Source organism: Choristoneura fumiferana, chromosome 23, assembly GCF_025370935.1.
Source record: "Choristoneura fumiferana chromosome 23, NRCan_CFum_1, whole genome shotgun sequence".
Taxonomy (NCBI): Eukaryota; Metazoa; Arthropoda; class Insecta; order Lepidoptera; family Tortricidae; genus Choristoneura; species Choristoneura fumiferana.
In genome coordinates, this window is record NC_133494.1 from 10,510,802 (window position 1) to 10,535,109 (window position 24,308).

At 38.0% G+C, this 24,308-nt stretch overlaps 1 protein-coding gene across 4 annotated transcripts in view; it reads right to left on the bottom strand.

Moving 5' to 3' along the window:
* spen (spen family transcriptional repressor split ends) overlaps positions 1–21,454 on the bottom strand; it is a 117,254-nt gene extending 95,800 nt beyond the window's left edge. For all 4 annotated transcript variants that reach the window (XM_074105467.1, XM_074105466.1, XM_074105465.1 and 1 more), the window contains exon 1: positions 21,111–21,454. In XM_074105467.1, coding sequence (XP_073961568.1) covers positions 21,111–21,193 — 83 coding nt within the window. In that variant the 5' untranslated portion in view covers positions 21,194–21,454. The remainder of the gene's footprint in view (positions 1–21,110) is intronic.
* Positions 21,455–24,308: the final 2,854 nt, after the last annotated feature.

The following is a 24,308-nucleotide window of genomic DNA, read 5'->3' on the forward strand; positions in this document are numbered from 1 at the left end:
AATCTTAATGATGTAGCTTCTTGCAAGTAGACAATGAAGTCCAGTAATAGCATAGGTCATTGCCCTCTTCAATTCTTGTTCACTGACATTCTGGGCTGATCCACAAGTATCAAGTATTTCAACTTTCACCAACGTATGCGGTATTATAATTTCTTTCGTAAATCGATAGTGGGTCGAATGACTCGTATCACTAAACATGAGAAATACAAATATACCGCATCAATAGTAGTATTGTTACTTAAACATTCTGTATGATTACGATTTCGCAGAAAATGTTAAGTAGCTAGTCGATGGAGGGATGTTATTATTTTGCAGCGGTATCGTTTGTTTGTTTGCTTGTGCGTGTCGGTGCGTCAGCAGCCAGTAAAACCGTTATGTTATGATACAAAAAACCCAGTGAATAAGTGTATAAATAGTTATATGTTTATGTGTTCAGTTCATTATCATATTATCAGCCTTTACCCGTGGCTTTGCTCGCGCTGACGCGAATCTGGCATTTTGAATTGTAATTTCGGAAGTTTGCATAAATTCTATACCTAGTGCCACCAGTGTTGAAGTCACGCACACAAGAACATGTCGTGTAATGACAGCAGGGTTTTGACATTTCACTCAATTTCATTCATTGTCCTTATGTGCAATAGGTTTTTGTAGCTGTGTGTTCACTTCAACTCTCGTGGCACTTCCTTACTAGGTGTAACTATGGTGTACTGCCGTTTCGGCAAAATATTTTTCGCCAATTTTCACTTCCCAAAAAACTTATCGCAGTAGTTTCATTTCCCAAACGAATCTGTAGCATTTACATTTCGCATTTTATTTATTTGGTCAAATTATCATTTGGCATAATTTTACTTTGTCAAATTTTATTACGACAAACGTTTATTAAGCAAACGTTTTCTTTTGGCTAATATTGTATTCCTTGGCTATTATTGTAATCAACACAACGGTTGCTAAGAACAAGGAATGACATAGAGTTATGGTTTTCCAAAATAAAGAGGTTTTAGTATACAATATTTGGTTTGCATATAGCGGCATCCCTTTCGCGACTTAGCGTTTCAGTTTCGGACCAGAGACAATATCGCTCTTTCATTCACTTGTAAACCTATGAGACTCAGCTCTGAGAAATAAACGTCGTGGTACCAATTTCGACGATTCAGTTTAGGTGCCTAAATTGAACTGCTCTGCGTTTGGATCGTTTATGAAAAGATCATGGTAGGCCCCCAGCTCCCAGAAAAGTAATATTATGTCATGCGATATTTTCGGAAGAGTACGTTATGCCAAACGATGCATTTCACTAAATAATACTTGGTAATATGAAAAAATGACTAAATAATTATTTGTGAAACAATAATTTGCCAAAAAAAAAATATTAACTGTAAAATTGCGATGTTTTTTTAGCAAATGGTTTTTGCCAAATGATAATTTGAGTAAAATATTTTGGGATGTGATACTTGGGAAAAGTTTTTTGCCCATACATTAAGTAATCCGTGCTCTAGATTTGCATTGCATAAAAGCACCCGGGCCACATGTCTCTAAGGTAATTCGGGGATTTTATCCACTTGCTTGTTTGCCATCCAGTCGTATAAAAAAAAAAAAAAAATTAGCCTATGTGTTATTCCAGAGATCCGGATTCAAATTTCATTGAAATCTGTCCAGCCGTTTTCGTATGAAAGATTAGCAAACGCGCACGCGCGTGCACACACACTCGTGAACTTTAAGATTATCTTCTCGCAGAGTTGGGAGACATTGCCTATAAAACAAATCTGCAAGGTTAAAGTACAATTGTTTAATTAAAGCCGTTTAAAGAACGTAATAGGAGTAACATAATAAGTATCCAAAAACGACATTATTACCATGACCAATTTCGTAACGTAATAAATACGCAGTTAGGTACGCCAACCTCGCTCGCTAGAAACTTGAACCACCTACGCCTCGAAGCGTTTTATAAATGCACGAGTGAATGTTTGTTCCTTTTACTGATTGGTAAGGCGTCACTAATGTCGCTATGCAATGCACTGTAAAATACCCATTGTTCGTTTCATGTGAAACGACAAGCTTTGTGATATGAAAGTCTTGTCTTTTCGGTGCTTCCAGTACTGTTTAGTTACATGTATTTATATAGCTAGTACTGGAACCACTATCTGGATAGTGGAGGGTTACGATTATGATTGCTCCGTGAAATCTAGGGACGCAGGTCCATTTTACCAGGCTTTAATTGAATAGTGATGATTAATTAAAGTAAATAATATTGAATAAATATTCAAGAGGCTGTAGACTGCATCAAACAGTTTCTGACATGACAGATAACTAATTGTAACTTGTACTTCTTGCTTGTTGAGTGTTGTGACTGATATTGATATATGAGTTAAGATGGTACATTGGTACATTGGCTTTTCCATACGTATTTCGAAAGGACTTTCTTCATCGCATAAAATACACAGTGGACAGCTCACCGTTCCCTCTAAATAAATAAGAGGCCAGACAGAAGATTTACATTCTCATCTTCGTCTTATCTATCAGGCTTCTGTCATTAATATTACTTAAAATCTCGTCAGACATCCTACTAATATTATAAATGCGAAAGTTTGAAAGTCTGTTTGTTTGTTACTTCATCGCGTCTAAACCTCTGATCCAATTTAGATGAAATTCGGTACACAGATAGTTTAAATACCGGAGAAGGACATAGGATAGTTTTTATCCCGAAAAATTGCATAGTTCCCGCAGGACAGCGATAAACGAAATTTGTCGCGGGCAACGGCTAGTGATTTATTTAACTATACGGTCCGACTAGTTCCAATCTTTTTCAAAAGGAGTGCGGTCAAGCTAGAAACACACTGACGGTAGAGGCGGAACGGTGCGGCGCGGAGGCGGTACCGGTTGTAATATTCGAGCTAACGTGAAAGGAGCCACACAGAATACCGCGCCACGCTTATTTCCCGCGCGGTATTATGTGTGCCCTCTTTCATGTTAGTTGAATATTACAACCGGCACCGCCTCCGCCCCACGCCGCACCGCTCCGTCTCCGCCGTCGGTGTTTCTAGCTTCATGGCGGTGGCGCCCCTCGCACTACTTTGCGGCGGAGACTGCGTCGGTGCTGCAGTTAGAATATCCGTATGCGGTATCGAATCGCTGCCACTACATGATGGTATTCAAAAAATCTCCACACGAGCAGCATGCCTTCGTGAAGCAGTGCGGGGGGCCGCCACCGTCGTGAACGCATTCACCCTTGAAAAAGAACTTCCGAAAAGAACGAAACAGTCAGATCGTTCCTGACTTATAATCGTGGGTTCAACGTTTAATTTTGTAGTTTTACTCTATATTACTGATTATGTAGTCTAAGGCCGCTTCAGCCTTTTTAGGATCCAGCTTATTTGAGTTTGGAGAATGGAACTCGTTAATTACGTTTCTTTTTTTCGTATTATATATTAATTACACGTGCAAGAAAAGTGTTCTTTCGATAAAATGTTCCTTTTTAACTTTTTTAAGAACTGTGCTATGGGCCTTATTGTCTAACGCACTTCTAATCACGATTGTTTTTAACCACTTCTTTCTGCCACACGGTATTGGATGATTATAGAAGGAGATGGCCAATACGATCGCGAACATCCGCGCCTTAGACAATACTGCCGCAGGACTACCATGATTGATTATGTATATATTCCTGCTGGCCCGCTGAACCAAAATTCGAAGATTTTTTTTATCTTATAATTTGTCAATGGATTGAGCAAAAGGATAGCAAGAAATGTCTGTAATAAAAATAATTCCATGGGATTAAACATAAGAAAGGTTTTGTTGATAGGAAAAATAACTGCTGTAAAATTTCCATTTCTCAGGTACCATCAGCAAAATAAGTGGTCTATCAATTTTTAAAAAAGTTCCTTCAAATGAATATGTCGCTAAAGTCGCAGTTTCAAGTTTCAAGTTGACATCTATTGGCATTATTGTTTTATGACATGCAAACGATTATCAACTTTAGTGGTAGACCACATATTTGCCTTATAACAGAGTTATTTGATTACACTGACGTGGAGGCGGAGAGGACATCACACTACGTTGTTGTTCACTTCACTGTTCATAAAAAAAAACTAAATCCAATTTTTGCATAAAACAATAAAGTAATTGGTTAAAAACTATACACCAGTATGTGTACCTACTTTGTACCTTAGCGGAACTGTAAAAGTAATTAAAATGAATTCTGTTTAATCGATGGCAGTCAATTTAAAGACGTTGAAGAACATAAACCGTGTGAGCCGCATTTTTATTTCCGGATCGAGGTAGGGGGTGGAAGGCGCGCCTAGAGTAAGTAGAATAGGATAAAACAGATCTCCGCGGTATTGGAGGAGGGGATAGGTGGTACAGTTCGGTCGGAACAGTTCTGCGAGCCCGTGGCGGCCCGGATTGCCAGTGCCGGTCGATAGAGCGAGGGGGCGTGGGTGGGGCCGAGCAATACTGCACAGGGTGGTGCCCTCGCTCTCACCCCGAGGTCCCAAGCGGCAACTTTCACGTTGCATAATAATGTTACAAACACCCTGTGTCCACGTTACCCGACCCTCCCCACCCTCCACACCGAATAACGACTCCTGTTCAATACGATGCGCAAGATCCATTTTTAACTTATCTGTTTATAAACCCAAAAGACATTTTGTTTCTCGAGAAAGTTAAAACTAACAACAGGGAATAACGCCAGAAGCCGGAATCTTCAAACTATTTATTTTTGCAAGATTACTAACTCAGACTTAAGACTTGAATGACACCTAGATACAACACTGTATTGAAAATGCCATGACGAAAATTTGGTATGTACGTGGATACTGAGAAAGAGCAATCTTTTTGTTCATTGTTAGATTGTTACGCTATACCTAATACCTAGTCATCGACCTTTTCGTATAATCTTTTAATAATAATAATAATAATATTTATTTCAGATTTAAATCCATAGATTTGTTAGTAGATACAGTCATTCTTATAGACTAAGGGTTAGTAGTACAGTCAAGTCCTATATAAACGACGTAAGTCTCGACTGGTGCATTTAGGCTCAGCCAATGTTTTATTAGTGGGCTGCCCCAACGGTGAGCGACCGTGCTCAGGATGCGGTTAATGTCCGTCCGACCGAAGTTATTTTCACAAACTTTGTCTTTGGATGAAGAACAAAGGTCACTCAAAAAGACAAAAGGAATCAAAAAGACTGAAAGTTTCAAAGGGACTCGGGAATTGAAAACATGTGTTGAACCAAGTAGAACGCATTCCATTGCAATGGCTAGGCTGGAGCATGTACACAATAGGAATGAAGTGGCGAGTGGCCGGCCTTTGCCCAACAGTGAGACACTAGATCATGATGAAATGTTGTTTGCTATGCTATGTTAAATTGAAAACCATTTTGAAGTCGACGTAACTCGTCATTATCGATTTTAAATAACAATAACACTGATATCATCTGTGAACAATGAATCCAACTAAAACATGAATAATAAATAACAAGTAAATACCTATATCTAATAATTAAATGTTCAAGTCGTGCATCAGGTACACTTTCGAAATATCAACCTCAATAATCTCGCGGCATTTCAAAGTTCAACCCAGCATAATGTCAAAATATTCCCACTAGCTACAATTGTATAGGTACCTACTAAACTTACTTATTATTCTTAGTATTTTTGTTCAAGGTCAAACGATTGATATGAGAAACTGCGGCACACGAATGACAAATCTATTATATTATGTATAGGTAACCTATCGAATCATTTGATTGGCACTGTATAATAGCAACTGTAAAACGGCTTCTAAAAACAGAGCATTCAGCTATTTTAAAGGGTGATTTTCATTTAACTGAAAACAATAGGTAGATGCAAAACATTTATCACTAAAAACATGGATTGAAGTACTAAATACGTACCTACTTATTACTGAATTTAATTTTATTATTTGACTGTAGTGTTGCGAGTCGAACATTCTCCAAGCAACACGCAAATAAAATGCGGATTTATGGAGTCATACCATACGATAGCAAAGTAGGCGCAATGGAGTTGTGCGCATCACCCCGAGCCCCTCTGTGGAGGGCGACCGGCTGGCATTGATCGCGGTGGAAAGTATGGCAGCGCCGAGCATGCCATTTGGTAGACCTCGTTCTGTTCTAATCAACCAGGGCTACTATTGGACACCGGCATGAAGATAGCGATGTCCTTGAACATGCTTTGTATGTGTCTCGATATTAGACTTGTCATTAAAAAAAAGACGCTAATTGAGGTTCACAGACAGTAGGCATTAAAAACAGCTGGTTTACGAGTACATACAAATGGAATGCCACTAATAATAATTCCTTAATTAGAGCACTGCAGACTAAATGCAGTCATGATGTGTAAACAAAAAATCTAATTAGGTTATGTTTATAATGCGTTTACAATTTTGCAGTAGGTACAATCACTTTTGACCTTAAGTGACTAAGATATTAGGTAATACTTAGATACTCGTAAGAATACTCGTAAATAAACCGTTAATAGCATTGAATTAACAGTATCACTTGATGACTTTTTAAGTGTTTGTCTATAAAAAACATATTATTAAAAAATATATTTATGGTATATTAGACAGAATCCTGTAAATGCTATTTATTAATTTTCGCTTTGAGAATAGTTTCGAAATTTATTATGTGTAGGGGTTTTTGGGGGAGCAAAGTCGAACAACCTAAATCTTGTCTCTGGGAAAAAAAGCGTTGTTACAAATTCGCAAACATCGAGTTCGCCCAAGTACTATGTAACAATGTAAGTACCTAAGAAGAATTGGATAACAGTAATCAGCTAATTTGCAGTTAATTGTGGCACGGCATAGTGATGTACAGTACCCGGCAATAAAGATTGCACATTGGTCTTTGGAGACTGCTAATTTCGGCTTCGTAGAGCGCTGTCACACACTACTTAGACGTTTGTCAGTCGTTGTTGTATAATGTCATGTACGCTAATATTTATTTAGTATTTAAATCTCAGTCTCACCTAATGTTTTGAAGTTAGCAAAATAAAGAAAGAACAATATGAATAACGACAGTCTGCGATATAACTATAAAACTATTGTTTAAATTTTAACATCAGCGATGTCATGTAGCCGATGAAACGGCGTCTCCTCAATAATAATATCAAGATTACGTACGGATTCCTCGAACAAAAACACGTAGGTAGGTAGGTAAGTACAGACGCAAAGCCATGAGCAACGCGGCGTTGCCAGCTCTCGCCGGGCGCCACACAACTACATTTACTCAACAGCAGCCAACATGATAGCTGGCGCGCGTTTGTTTTTGAGCGAGTTGATTATCGGTTGACTGGCTGGCCTGGCAGAGAAGGCAGTTGAACGGGACGGCCGCACGGCCGGCAGTCAACCAAGGTTTTGCTTGTGGAAATAGCCATGTACTTTAAATAAAACTTTGACGTCAAATATTTCAACATATTTTACCTTCTTACTCAAAGTCATAGATCATTCTTTATCCCGCTTTAATTAACTATATTTACGGAATGGTAGTTTGTGTAACTATATGTTAAAAAAATTAAGGAAACTATAGGTCTGTTTGTATTTCTTTGTCTACAATTTCATGTTTATATATGACTGTTTGTTTCTCAATAAATAAATAAAAATTAAAAAACCGTCCAAGTGTGTGTCGGGTCATGCGCAGTATTAGGTTCAGTATTAACGTGCGGTATATTAAGTTTTGGTCGTTCAAACTGATTAAATGATTTTATTAACTACATAAGTTTGAACAGAGCATTTTAATAGTAGATTATCTCATCGTACTCACCGTATCTATCTAAAAAGGCAGCAACGCTAGCAGAGACGATAGACGAGGGTGGCCAAAGCTACCGTCTACACTCAACAGCATCATGTGGTGTTTACTTACTTATAGACACTTCATGCGATAAGTATCACATCATATTCGACAGGAGATATATGACATTCTACAAGCTAACAACTTTTAGTTTGTCAAAAATATCAACATTTTTCTGACTATCGGGCGTGTAGGTAGGTAAATCATCCGGGCAGCGATAAATGCACTTCAATCCATACTTAATATTATAAATGCCAAAGTGTGATTGTATGTATGTTTGTCCGTCGTTCACGTCGAAACAGAGCGACGGATCGACGTGTTTTTTGGCATAGAGATAGTTTATGGGCCAGAGAGTGACATAGGCTACTTTTAATCTCGGAAAAATGCAGTTTCCGAGGGAACAGCGCGCGATAACCGAACTCCACGCGGGCGAAGCCGCGGGCAAAAGCTAGTTGATTTTTAGGATCTTGAATCCCATGAATTTTAGGATATGCCTACTACGCAATAGCAGAATTATCTATATCGTAGGGCCCGGGCCCACTTAGCGTCTTTCGAGCGTCGTCGTCGGGTAAACACCCGCGCAGCGTCGACGTAACGTTCACGTTGCGGCGCCGCGACGCCAGTGGCGTCTTTCGGCCGCCAGCGTCCCTGGGCGCAGCGTCGACGCGGCGTCCGCGCAGCGTCGCCTCGACGTCAGGTGACGAACTGTCCGTCTAGCTCTAGCCAGCGCCAGCGCCAGCGCAGCGCCCCTCCCCTATTGACGCCGCGTCGACGCCGCGCGGGCGTTAACGAGATGCTGGCGTCCGAAAGACGCCACTAGCGTCGCGGCGGCGGCGCAACGTGAACGTTACGTCGGCGCTGCGCGGGCGTTAACGAGTCGACGACGCTCGAAAGACGCTAAGTGGGCCCGGGTCCGTACAAACAAAACGAGTCGGTTAAATAAATTTGAAAGGAAGGGCGCCACATTAGTGTGTAAAATTTGTAGGTATGTCATAATGCGAATTGTATGTGTATACTGTATATGTATGTATGACTCTTTATTGTACATAAAACACATAACAAAAACAGATTATTGTATTGCATACCTAATTCTACATCATCATTAAGTACCCCATCGTGTTAATAATTTATCGCAATGAAACACGCAGCACATTTTTAAAATGGAAGCGCTTTTCAGTCGCAATTCGCAATAGATACGTGGGCATTGACTTGTGGTATCAATATTAGCTTGACCTGTTCTGTCCAAAGTCAACTCTCAATGATACACCAACCATTAAATAAAAACATTTTTATTTTCTTTTGTAGATAGGTAGGTACATATAATGACAAATACCATAATGTTACATTTTATAATTCATCTTAGGTATTAAAATCAAGATTTGTTTAATTTTATGCAAGTGTTAATTTTTTAGACATTAATGTAATTTTAATTTTTCTTGCCTGAAACACAGGATTATCCTAGTTCAGGCATCATGTGTTACTTTTTCCTTTTAAGTAAGATTTATTTATTTATTTATTTATTATTTATTATCATAATTTCAGTAGGTAGTACACCGAAAATAAACGTAAATCTCTATTACCTAGGTTTTCTGTACTACTTACTATGCGTTGGTGTTCAAAAAAGAGTTATTGTATATATTGTATTGTTAATACGTAAATACCTACACCCCAGGCCAAAAGTGTGTGGAAACAAGGTTACAATGACAAAAAACCGTGATTGTATTTTATCTGTGATTCAAAAACAAGAGTAAAAACAAGATTTTAAAAGAAAATAACTAAAATTCTCTTTAATAAAATTGTAAATTCAACACTCGTAGAAAGACAATTAAAAAGATCGATTTGTAACTTCTTGAGTCCATAAAACTAATAATTTAAAATCTTAATCATAATTACACAAACAAACATCACGCCTGTATTCCCAAATGGGGTAGGCAGAGCACACGAAACGGTACCGCTTCGGAGCCACTTTTAGCACTTTAAGGTTATTATCATAATTAATCTCTCATTTATCCAATTACTACACTAATTTTGTTTGGATTGGAATATGAGTGAAATTCTAGGTTGGAATGTTATTTGCCACTTAAGTAAGGCTAAACGGTGTTTGCAAGAATAATCGTTACTTACCAATCAATATTCCATTAGGTCCCATCACGTTTAAACGAGTCTCTAGTGTTACGTTACATGCATATTACGTTTCTTCACTTAATTTTATTTGAATTTAATTAATTGATTATAAAAATCTGATAGGTTAAATTTATTTCGTATAACATATGTAGTTCTTTATGTTCAAATATTTTACGCCTGTCTGTCAGGCTACAACTGAAATATACTTCCATATATTTAGACCGCCGCAACTTTATTTGAGTAAAACGAAACGTGCATCAAGTGTCACCCGCACCATGCTACAATTGCTACAATGCCAATGAAAGCACTGTAAGAAAAAAAACTTTCGTTTCCATACTTTTGGCCTGGGGTGTGCCTGCATGAAGAATAAATTTAACTTCAAGTTGCAAAACATCGTTTTTACGATGTGATCTAAAACGAAACTAAAGATAGTTTTTAAACAATTGATGAAAGTAACATAAAAACCATTTCCACGCTATTTAGAAATCCTTATGCAATCACAAGATAATATCCTTTCCATACCATCTATAAAACATCTGCGTCTTATATAGTCAAAATAAGGTGCAATCATAGCAAGCAAACTAGATCGTATAATACTGCGGTGGGTGTCTAGTCTAACCGTTTACAATAAAACAGAAATGACTATTCCTCGATAGCTTCAGCTGTCTTTAGAACGTTTTTTTCCTTCGAAAAGGCCACTGGGTCAAAACATTTAATTTCCTCTACTGTATTTACTTAACTGTGCTTAATGAAACGTGCAATATGTATTTAAGTCGAAATTTAATATTAAACATGACCGTGAAATCACGAGTACACGTGGCCACCACCGCTACCGCTAGAGGTTCGTGTAGATGCGAGAGTTTAGAATGTTTAGATCAGAGTTAAGCGATAGCTTCTCGTCAGTATATTTTTGCTCGTGGCGAGTTCGACGACCTAACGCTCCCCGCCCGCGCAGCCATGCTGCTTTTGGAGCGCGACATTGCAAAACAGTGGTAGGGCGTTAGCTGAAGTTGCCAGCTTGCCATTAAACTGTACGTACACTTTGCCATTGAAACGGAACTTTATTGTTGCATGATGCATTTTTGACGTGCCAAGATGATTTAAGCACGCGCTACGGAGTGAATCGTATTTTTTAATACCTTATAACGTCTCCGAAAACATTGCTAATTAGCAATTGTTAGAAGCCGACTTAAAAAACACGTAGGTATCAATGCGTGACATGATTTACCTATCTCATAATTCTTATCTAGATAGGAACAGCAAAAGTATGATACAAGAAGATAAGAAAATATCGTAAGTCGTAAAAAAGAACAAAAAAATAATTCATTGTTTATTGTAATACTTTTTAAGAGATAATACACATGAACAAGGAAACAAAGCCTAATTCATACATCGATTAGGTTTTAGAAAAGTAAAATGCACAACAACGGCCTAGCCAGCCAAACGTTAAACGGTAACCTTTTCGTGAAGTACAAAACAGCTGCTGAACGAACCATCGGCCCCTTTTATTTAATGTCAGTGTCCCCTCCGCGTGTTCAACGCGTATAAACATAAATTAGACAATTTGTTCAAGACCCTTTCTATTTAAACGCTACTGTTTACGATAAATATATATATGTCTAATCGCACACAAAATGAACGTTGTGATGAAACGTTAACAAATTCGTAACATATCAAGACTGACTTGCTGCATGAATATTGCTCATAGCAACAGTAATTTTCATTTGAAAGGTCATAGCAAGAAAGAAAAATTAACAGAATAAAAATAAGGAAACCTATAGATTTGTTAAGAAAAGTATTTAGAGCTCTACCACAGAACGTTAAATTCATATACGTACACGGTATTATTTTTGATTTCCGTTAACTTTAAGAGAACATTCAACAGGTCTACTTATGTGTGTGAAACTGTGAACCTAGCATATCATTTTCTACAAGCTTGATATATATATTTCTTGCACACGTCAGCATCTCAGCAGTTCTCAGTTGCTAGATCACAATAAATACGTTAAAAAAATGCATAGTTCTACAGTTCTCGATACATTTTATACAGATAGTTCTGATAAATTTAATAACCTAACCAACAAAAAGTTGGAAAACCCCCAACTTTGTCACTTCTAAAGTGCAATATATCTCAAAAACGGCTGAACCGATTTTGATGAAACATGTCTAAGAACCATCGGTAGAAAACCTGATTTCAAGTAAAAAAACCGCATTAAAATCGGTCCACCCGTTTTTGAAAAACACAAAGCGTTGGCGGGAAATACGCGTGGGGTGGTTATGTGTGCCCTCTTTCATGTTAGCTCGAATATTACAACCGGCACCGCCTTCGCGCCGCACCGCACCGCTCCGCATGTGTGTAAACCTAGCATATCAATTTTTAGAATCTCAAAATGTAATTGCTGTTCTAGTAGCATCCCGAATAGTTCTACAGTTTTGGATAAAAAAAATTTATAGTTCAGTTCAAATAAAAAAAAAAAGATTTTATAAAAATGAGATGCTAACTTCGCGTGCACATGTCAGCATCTCAGCAGTTCTCGGTTGCTAGACCACAAATACGTAAGAAAATGCATAGTTCTACAGTTCTAGATACATTTCATAGATAGTTCTGCTAAGTTAAAAAAAAAAACTTAAAATAAAAAATGAGATGCTAACTTCACGCGCACATGTCAGCATCTCAGCAGTTCTCCGTTGCTAGACCACTAACACGTACAAAAATGCATAGTTCTACAGTTCTAGATACATTTTTTATATAGTTCTGCTGAGTAAAACGAATAAAAACGTAGAGTTCCTCTATCTAGATGCAAAACAGCAAAGTTCTAGGTACCAAACCAGAACATACCACATATAGTGATATGATATGACTCTGTGCAGAGTTCTGGTCAGCATCTCAGCAGTTATCGGCTGCAGCACTACCAGTAAGTATGAAAACGTAGAGTTCCTCTATCTAGATGCAAAACATCAACATTTCTAGGCTCCAAACCAAAACATACAACATGTAGTGATATGATATGACTCTGTGCAGAGTTCTGGTCAGCATCTCAGCAGTTATCGGCTGCAGCACTCCTAATACGAATGAAAACGTAAAGTTCCTCTATCTAGATGCAAATCAGCAAAAGTTCTAGGTACCAAACCAGAACATACAACATATAGTGATATGATATGACTCTGTGCAGAGTTCTGGTCAGCATCTCAGCAGTTATCGGCTGTAGCACTACCAATACTAATGAAAACGTTAAGTTCCCCTATCTAGATGCAATATATCAACAGTTCTAGGCACCAAACCAAAATATATAGTGATATGATATGACTGTGCAGAGTTCTGGTCAGCATCTCAGCAGTTATCGGCTGTAGCACTACTAATACGAATAAAAACGTAAAGTTCCTCTACCTAGATGCAAAACATCAACAGTTCTAGGCTCCAAACCAAAACATACAACATATAGTGATATGTTATGACTCTATGCAGAGTTCTGGTCAGCATCTCAGCAGTTATCGGCTGTAGCACTATCAATACGAATGAAAACGTAAAGATCCTCTATCAAGATGAGTCAATCACAGATATCAAGCACAGAGTCATATCATATCACTATATTATGTTTTGGTTTGGTGCCTAAAACTGTTAATATTTTGCATCTAGATAGGGGAACTTAACGTTTTCATTCGTATTGGTAGTGCTACAGCCGATAACTGCTGAGATGCTAACCAGAATTCTGCACAGAGTCATATCATATCACTATATGTTTTGGTTTGGTACCTAGAACTTTTGCTGTTTTGCATCTAGATAGAGGAACTTTACGTTTTTATTCGTTTTACTCAGCAGAACTATCTATAAAATGTATCTAGAACTGTAGAACTATGCATTTTCGTACGTGTTAGTGGTCTAGCAACGGAGAACTGCTGAGATGCTGTCCAGAACTCTGCATAGAGTCATATCATATCACTATATGTTGTATGTTTTGGTTTGGTCCCTAGAACTGTTGCTGTTTAGCATCTAGATAGAGGAACTTTTCGTTTTCATTCGTATTGGTAGTGCTACAGCCGATAACTGCTGAGATGCTGACCAGAACTCTGCACAGAGTAATAACATATCACTATATGTTGTATGTTTTGGTTTGGAGCCTAGAACTGTTGATGTTTTGCATCTAGATAGAGGAACTCTACGTTTTCATACTGACTGGTAGTGCTGCAGCCGATAACTGCTGAGATGCTGACCGAAACTCTGCTCAGAGTCATATCATATCACAATATGTTGTATGTTCTGGTTTGGTACCTAGAACTTTTGCTGTTTTGCATCTAGATAGAGGAACTCTACGATTTTATTAGTTTTACTCAGCAGAACTAAATAAAAAATGTATCTAGAACTGTAGAACTATGCATTTTCGTACGTGTTAGTGGTCTAGCAACGGAGAACTGCTGAGATGCTGACATGTGCGCGTGAAGTTAGCATTACATTTTTTATTTTAAGTTTTTTTTTCAAACTTAGCAGAACTATCTATGAAATGTATCTAGAACTGTTGAACTATGCATTTTCTTACGTGTTTGTGGTCTAGCAACCGATAACTGCTGAGATGCTGACCAGAACTCTGCACAGAGTCATATCATATCACTATATGTTGTATGTTTTGGTTTGGAGCCTAGAACTTTTGCTGTTTTGCATCTAGATAGAGGAACTTTACGTTTTCATTCGTATTAGTAGTGCTGCAGCCGATAACTGCTGAGATGCTGACCAGAACTCTGCACAGTCATATCATATCACTATATGTTGTATGTTCTAGTTTGGTACCTAGAACTTTTGCTGTTTTGCATCTAGATAGAGGAACTCTACGATTTTATTCGTTTTACTCAGCAGAACTATATATAAAATGTATCTAGAACTGTAGAACTATGCATTTTCGTACGTGTTAGTGGTCTAGCAACGGAGAACTGCTGAGATGCTGACATGTGCGCGTGAAGTTAGCATCTCATTTTTTATTTTAAGTTTTTTTTTCGTTAAACTTAGCAGAACTATCTATGAAATGTATCTAGAACTGTAGAACTATGCATTTTCTTACGTATTAGTGGTCTAGCAACGGAGAACTGCTGTGATGCTGACATGTGCGCGTGAAGTTAGCATCTCATTTTTTATTTTAAGTTTTTTTTTTGTTAAACTTAGCAGAACTATCTATGAAATGTATCTAGAACTGTAGAACTATGCATTTTCTTACGTATTTGTGGTCTAGCAACCGAGAACTGCTGAGATGCTGACATGTGCACGCGAGTTTAGCATCTCATTTTTATAAAATCGTTTTTTTTTATTTGAACTGAACTATAAAAAAAAAATATCCAGAACTGTAGAACTATTCGGGATGCTACTAGAACATCAATTACATTTTTAAATTCTAGAAATTGATATGCTAGGTTCACACATATACTAACTCCACTTCCATCCATCGCCTCAGAAAAACTCGGACAAATACGACAAAGTTCGACCCATCGACTTGAAAAAAGGTCAGTTTCAGGTGCTGATGACAGAAGTGAGTTAAGACACGTTAGTGCTTGAATAACAGGGGAATTACGATGCGACACAGTACGAGTCTTTGGTACTGCAAGCAGACTATGGTTACGTGGTCTGAGAAGATTTTTTGGGGAAAATGGGACTGCCAATCTTACGAGCATCGTCACCAGATCAGGGCAATCTGAATTGCCTCGCAAGATGTCACTTCGAGAGAATTGAAGCCAATTTGACGAAGAATAAATTTTGTCGGGTACAACAGAGGATGGTATCCATACATTTTTTTGTAAATGAACCTTAAGAAAGCTTTTTGCACTTTTTCAAATAAGGGTTCCATACAACAGCACCCGCCTCGAGTTTGCTTCGCACCAGAGCAGTATCTAGTAATTTAAACTAATATAATCTAATCTAATCCAATCTGATTGCACTGGCGTCATGGAACTCCCGCGCGTTCCTCATAACGAAGCCCAATCTTTTAAAAACAGTCGGCGGCTATGTTCTTGATATGGTCATGGAATGTAAGACGGGTACCGAACAGAACACCTAGGTCCTTCATCTTTTCGACACGAGCTAATATTTCCGGCCCTAACATATAGCATGCAATGGTCTCAATGTGCGACTGTAGGGTCATGACAAAACATTTGGCCACGTTAAAGTGCATTCCATTAGCGACGCTCCAGTGATACACAGAGGTTATATCTTCCTGCAATGCCGCGCAGTCGAACGTATCCTCCACTTCATGTATGAGCTTTAAGTCATTCGCATAAAGAATACATTTAGAATGCTTCAAGACTGTCTTAAGATCATTGATCATGATGCCAAAAAGTAGTGGACCAAGTACAGAACCCTGACTAACACCAGTGCCCGTAGTGTAAGTTTTCGGTTACAAATTACGTCTCGATCGCGTTCGCGTTTAAGTCTCACTTTGTATGCAAACACGAACAGCGCCTCTAGCGGAACGTTTGCGATGTTCGTGTTTCCATGCAAATTGAGATTTTAACGCGAACGCGATCGAGACGTATTTTGTAACCGAAAACTTACACTAGGGGTACAGATCGAGTCGGATAAGATGACGAAATGAAGCATCCATATTTTACATACTGCTGCCTGTCACGCAAATAACCATCAAACAGCTTGAGAAGTTTCTGCGAAAAACCAATACCGCACAGCTTATTCTGCAATGCAAGATGTCATTGTCGATGCGATCAAAGGCTTTTTTAAAGTCGAAGTAGAGGACATCAACCTGTTTGCCCGTATCCAAAATTTTGGAGATGATGTTTGTAACAGTCAAGAGGTTGGTTTCAACTGATCGTTTTGATCTAAAACCATGCTGTGCGTTACTTAGATACGGATTAGCTGTGCTGATATCCGCTTATTTAAAACAATATCTTTGGTAGCGCAGATAGTATGGCTATAGGTCGGTGGCCATCAACGCGCCTTTGTTTTGGGTATAGGAGTAACTAGAAAGTGATAAATTTAAAATGAAATAAACAGGGTGAACCAACAAATCTTTGCACCCTTTTATTATAAAGGCTGCGACGTTATCCGATCCCAGCTTCATAATAGCCACTTCGACTTCTTGTGGAGTTATGATATCAATGTGAATAAGGTTTGCGGAGTGTAATCCATCAGACTTAATAGCAGCAACAGGATCAAGTACTGGTGTATTAGATAAAGACACTAGAGAAGAAATTGGCAAACGCACCAGCTGTTTCCTCCCCTCATACTCTTTCCCGTCATATATAACGCTGGACGCCTTTTGATTTTAGGCTACCTATATGTATCCAAAAAGCGCGAGGATCACTTTTTATTCTTTCCTGCAAACTGTAAATGTAACAATCATACGCGCTCCTTATACGATTTTTAATATCAGATCGCAATTTGGAAAATGCATTATAGGAAAGCAAGCAATTACTGGACTTCCATTTTCGATGAAGCTTTGCTTTACGAATAAACAATAATGCGAGTTCGCACACCTCCCGGCAGACAATTGCGTTTTTAAAAGAGCAAAACGTCGAAAATGTGGAACACCCGCCGTACAGCCCAGACTTAAGCCCTAATGATTTCTTCACTTTTCCAAAAATCAAGCAACGGTACCGGACGCCTGAAGAAGCTGTTGAGGCATAGGTTCAAAACATAGTTTTAGTGCTAGTTTTAGTCTTTGTTTTAGGTGGTACTTATGGAGCCAAAATAAACCTTTCTTGCTTTCTTTCAAAAAACGGCCATTTTGGAGACCCCGACTTCGGACTCGAATAAATGTTTCGAAAACTGGTTCGATCGAATGAAAAAGTGCATTACATATCACGGTGATTACTTTGAAAAACAACAAATACCATTTAACTCTTAAATTGTCTTTAGTTTTTCCAAACGAAAAACTTAAAAGGCAAGCCTCGGTAACACCACGTGGTTAATTAGTTGTACTTTTTTCAGTACGCTAATAACATATCTACCACTTAATAATATTTAACATCATTGTATGTAAATGCAATGTTTGATTCAGGGACTCTTGGTAAATGAAAAGGCTCGAAATGGCCGACAAATAGCTCAGTCACCCTAACTGTCAACCGTTTGAAACATCGCTGTTTACTATTCTGGGTCAACATCGATTGTTCAAAGCACAAAGCAACATGTAGGTACCTATTCCACGCGTAAGTCTTGAAACTGGTATTATTTACCTGTGCATCTGGTTAGATAATTAAAACATTCATCAAAAACAGGGTGGCACGGGATAATCATCAAGATAATTGTCTTGACAATATCAATGAATTTAATGATAATAAGGTTTAGGGGCTGTTTCACCATCTATTGATTAGCGTTTACCGACGGTTAAATGTGATGCCGTCTCCGTCTATTCCAACAAAACAAATAGAGATGGCATCACACCTAACCGTCAGTTAACACTAATCAATGGATGGTGAAACAGCCCCTTATACTTGCATAATGATATGTTTAGTCTATGGACTACTGTCCACGTAGACCGTATGAAATGAACGCACGACATCGTTAATTGACGCTTATGTGCAGCTTGCTTGGATCCTGTGTGGGAAAGAACGAAACTGCGTCCACGGAGATGCAACGCATCGTCAAGCAGCTCGAGTTTCGTTCCATTCTACGTAGAATGCAAGCAAAGCAAGCTGCACACGCGTCAAATGACGATGTCATGCGTATGACGAGCGTTCTACGTTGGACAGAGGGCCTATGATGTGTGTCCTAAACCAATTTGTTTTTTTTTTCTTACTTTTTTTTGGCAGTGTTAGTAGCCAGTAGCAGATATTTTTACCCGCGATCTATCTGTCAAATTTCGGGTGGGTGCCAAGGTTGGCCAACCAAACACATGTTTTTTTTTTAATGTACGGCTAGATACTGTTTTTGGTAGGATTGGTAGCAACCATTTTTTGTACGCAATCTGTCAAGTTTCATAAGACCGTCAGGTTAAGCAACCTAACACTAGATTTTAATACACTATGCAGGCTAATTTTATAGCAAAATTATTTGTGTTACCTCTTTGGTGGTGCAATAAGAAAAAATCTAAAACAATGCAATATAGGAATTTCATAATTTTTTTCTGCTCTAGAGCAGAAAAGTCCCGCTTTGTGCTGGGTATTTAGTGCGGTTATGATGAAATTAAAGCATAGTTGGAAGAAATAGCAGATTGTTGCACCAAGCAGAAAGTTATTTATTATTGCACCGAGTGCCGATTTGATTCGTGAGCGATTAAAAAGCACGAGGGCAATATAAATTACTTAATGCGAGGTGCATAATCTGCTTTTCTTTCAACTATTACAGGAAAGGAATAGTAGGCAATGAAAGAAATGTCACTAGCACTCGATGATTCCATTCGCACTCTCAAAAAATGACGACTGAAAATTCGCAAGGTTCCCGCCAATTTGTTTTTATTTTTTAATATCTTACTTTTTTTTTGCAATTAGTATATATAGCAGATATTGTTACCCGCGATTTGTCAAATTTCGGATGGGCGCCAGGTTGGCCAACCAAACAGTTTTTTTTTTTAAATATACGGCTAGTTACTATTTTTGGTAGGATTGGTAGCAAAAAATTTTTGGACGCAATCTGTCAAATTTGATAAGACCGCCAGGTTGACCTACAATATGCAGGCTAATTTTATAGCAAAAATACTTGTAATGTCCTACTATTTTAGGAGAGGGTGAGGCAAGTTGACTGGTACATACCTATTGTCCGACCAAATTTCGGCGTTAAATTAGAGTTTCCGTTTATTTATTTTTATTATTAAATTAGAGAACCGAAACCTGAATTAGATTCGTGGGATTTTGTGTGGCGATCTGGATCAAACAGTGTGGTGTATGTGTAATGTAATCACTCCAGCCAAATTCGGTTTTGATTGCTTTCGGTGCGACCGACAATACTCGTAAAAGGAAACTCGCACGTAGATTTATCATCAACAATGCTAAAAATCTCTTTTCCCAAAATGTTTAGGCATTTATTTTATGCAATATTAGATATTTTATATTGTTTAGATTTTGTTTCGATTTAATTGAAATGGAATAGGTAAATCTATTAAGAATAGGTAATATTATAATACTGATTCTAAAATAATCTGATCTATTAAGAATAGGTAATATTATAATACTGATTCTAAAATAATCTGAATAAAAAGCAGAGAACGTGTTTCTATGTATAGACGCCATGTGTTTTAACAAGAGGACGAAACGACGACGTCGTTATAACGTATGTATACATATGGTAAGTCAGCGTAGGTAGGTTTGCTTGCTTGCGCCATGACAGTGGTGTTTCGATCACTGTGTACCTACCTAGTGTACTCAGTATTTTTCAATGAAATAGGATGCAAATAAGCATATGGTTAGGAAGTACGTCAGTTACAAAACCAGACGAGGGAACAAATCAACAAATTATTTTCAAGCGTCAAAGATATCGAAAAGTAAATATTTCTTATTTTTGACTACTAAGTACGAAACGTGAGAGTGACTTAGTGTAATTATTCTTAAGAGCTCCCACGTTAACAACTATACTGCATAATGCATAGCCATACCTACGCATTTGATTATCAATGGCAGCTTTGTACCTCATACGAGTATGGCAATGACCGGATGGAAATTGTGAACCGTATTAAAATAATTCTTTCGTCCGTCCAGTTTGCGTAGTCGTCTCATTTAAATGACATTGAAGATACATTTTACATTACGACATTATACAGTTGTAATGTCGTAAATTTGTATCCAAAAGGGCAGTGTATGTATAACTGAATAGAAAGTGATATGACGCCCATAACAGCAATGAACCGAAAATCTAGCCACATCCCTAAGCGAGCGATGTGTTTGGGTTACATTACAATGCTATAGGTACCTCCCTGTTAAAATTTAGTTGTTGATTAGGCAAAATACGATGATAATTCACTAAACTCTAGCTACACATATTATTTTATTGAACAAAAACGCATCACTTCAATTATGTCTTCAATGTAATGGTAGTTTTGTTATATTTAAATCACTAGTTAACAATGTTTGACTTGACAGTGGCGGGTATTCATATGATTTTGAAAGACCTTCAAGGTGACGCTAGAATGTAAACAAATAAATAAAACTAACGTGTGAAGCCTAATTCTCTCGGGGCGTGTAATACGGGCACAGACAAGTATTTATGACTAGCAAATTGACATATAAACATTGTTTATTAAAAGCAAACATGTATTACCGTTTGAAGTGCTCCCTTATTCGATCCTCACGAATGTTATCGGGTAAATTTCCAACCCACAGGTGCCGAGTCTCTCTAACCATCTTGCTTCGAACTCCACATTAGGAATCATTCACCCGTTCGCGTCACTACGTGGCAAAAATCAATTTTGCACACCACGGTGCTTCACACATTTTGATTCACTTAACTACACCATATAAAATCCTTCGAACACATAAGTTGCACTTGACCAAACAACACTATCTTTCACTTTACGGCATTCGATAATCTCACCACAGAATCCACTTCACTGTAAACACACCACGTAATAGACGCGAGCGTACTCGTCGCAGCTCTCGAATTGACAGTGAGCCGAGCCTCGACGCGAGTTTGCCGATAAGCTCCGCCTTCTGACCGCTGCCGCGCAAAGTAGAGTGGGGTGGCCATCTTTTGAACAATAAAATTCACCCTATTCTATTTTCAAATTATGTACGGAAAACTCGGAAAACACGAGATAAAATTGAAGTATCGTTTCGAAAATGTAATGTATTTGTAACAAGTCAATGCAACTGTGTTATAAATCCAAATTCTAGAAAACTCTTCCGGTAAATCATGGTAAAATCAATATTTTTCTAAGAATACGTAATCAATTAAGTTGTATATACAATATTTAAACGTTTAAAAGCCAAATAAGTGTTATAAAACCTCAAAATTGTTATAATTATTCGAATCGTGAAAGTACCAATACAGAGGATCGCTGGCCAGCTTACCCCACGTATCGCCTTTCTCTGTCTGTTTGGTGTAGCGCGTGCCCGCTCTATCTCATAGCACTGCTATGCGAGTGTTGCTACACAAGCAATATTTACCGCTTAAATGGGTCAAAGGACCTGTTTCATTCATCACTCATTTGATATATTTTGTAACAGATAACTGTCATGCTGTCTCTGTTTATTTGTATATATATATATATATATATGATAATTCATTTTATAGCGTCATGTGCAATTAAATATTGAATTGCTTTATTTACATACTAGCAGTTACACGCGACTCCGTTCGCGTAGAATTCGGTTAATGCTATCCCGCGGGAACTGTGCATTTTTTCGGGATAAAAAACTATCCTATGTCCTTCCCCGGGACGCAAACTATTTGTATACCAAATTTCATCTAAATTGGTTCAGCGGTTTAGACGTAATGAAGTAACAAACAAACAAACCGACTTACAAACTTTCGTATTTATTATATTAGTGGAATCATGGGATGTAAGCGTCAGCGGGACGGCAGGATCAGGATACGAAGTTCGAATTTTGCACTTCGTATCGTAGTATTGGGAGGGTGCGAAGTACCTACTAGATGGGGGTAATGAAATCTATCGCAGCGCTCATAGTGGCCAAAAGATGAAATAATCTAGGCTCTGTCATCTGTCATACTCATATGAATCTGTCATCAACAAAGCAATTTGTATAGACTTTAACTACCTAATTTTATTAATAGATGTTTGTGTTATGATGCGAGCTTGAATAATTATTGAACACTGTCCCTGTTTTGTTCTTAATTCCTCTACATCTCGGACATGGCAAAAATGGAACCCTTATAATTTCGCCATGTCTGTCTGTCAGTCTGTCCGTCCTTAGCTTTGCTCAGGGACTATCAATGCTAGAAAGCTGTAATTTTGCATGGATATACTTATTATGAAAACTATCCCGACAAAATAGTACAATGAAAAGTAATTTCACCGGCTGTCTTACTCTCCACGCCGAAACACAACAGTGCAAGCACAGCTGTTTCACGGCAGGATTAGCGAGCAAGATGGTGGTAGCAATCCGGGCGGACCTTGCACAAGGTCCTACCACCTGCATTGTACAGATCCTGCTCCTGCGGGATACCGATAAATGTATAAGTACTTGCAGACGACGACACGGGCAACGGCTAGTTCTTTATAAGCCTATCTCAACGAGGGAAGAGGGAGGCTCTAATACTTATTTTAGGAAATTATAATTTGTCCGCTCCTTAAAAATACCTAAGTCGGTCTTCTAGTAGAAATACCACCAAAGAGTAACAGTAACATTTTACCTGTACCTGTCTAGAGTTATACCTAAAACCGACTAGTCATAAAGACATTTTAGGTACATACCATTTTAGGTATTGTTTTTTTAATAGATACCTACAAATCCTACAATGTTTTATTTCGGAAAAACCAAAATAAAATATAACTTAAAACTTTTTAAAATGTTTTGGTAATTATGTCAAACATTCCGTTTAAGGTCATAATGAATGAGATAACGAATTAAACGCTCAAAATCAAATTATTATAAGAACCACTAATTATAACATACATTAAGTATGTGATATTCAAATATTATGTGATATTAACAAAAGATTAGGTATTTGAAAAACCTAGTGGAAGGCCTGCCGATGCTTCGTCATCCGGTGCCATCCATTGCCATTGCCACTTCAATGCCTACTTTATGCCATTGCATATTTATTATTTTTACAGCTCTGTCGGTGATTTTAGTTCTTCGACGAATTTCCGTATTCCGGATTCTATCGCGCAAAGAAACTCCAAACATAATTATAAAGCACTCCATAGTTCTTTGTGTGACTCTGAGCCTCTCCAAGAGGCCAACATTCAAGGACCACGTCTCAGAGCCATCATGAGCCATGTCATCAGCGGCAACGGCGGCAACACACATTTTTCGAAGACTAGTTGCACCTTTACAATTAAACTGAAACAATTTGAAATATTCATAGTTCCAAAATAAATTAAATAAAACACAATCTGGTTGAATTTTGAAATGAGAAAATTTCGAATTATTTCATTTTAATTTTAAAGGTGCGTAGTTAGTATTTAGGCACTGCGGAATATTGGACGAGAAGTTTAGATCAACGAGGGCTTCCTATCGGATCGGAAGCAGCTTCTACAAAACTCGAAACTCGAAGTTCGTGTCATGCGGTCCCTCTGACACTTATACTATTTAATATGCGAGCAAGAGGAACGGTACGATACGAACTTCGAGTGACGAGTTTCGTCGTAGCCCCGCAGTAGCGATAGATTACTAAAATAGTTCTGGCGTTTTTTGTGGGGGGGGAATGTGCACACAAGTGCAGTTCCGCACACTTACATGCAAAAACAAAACTGCCACCTGTCTGTAATGACGATGTAAACACATAAATAATCCAACAAAAACACTAATAATAACAAATAATTCGTTTACAGAC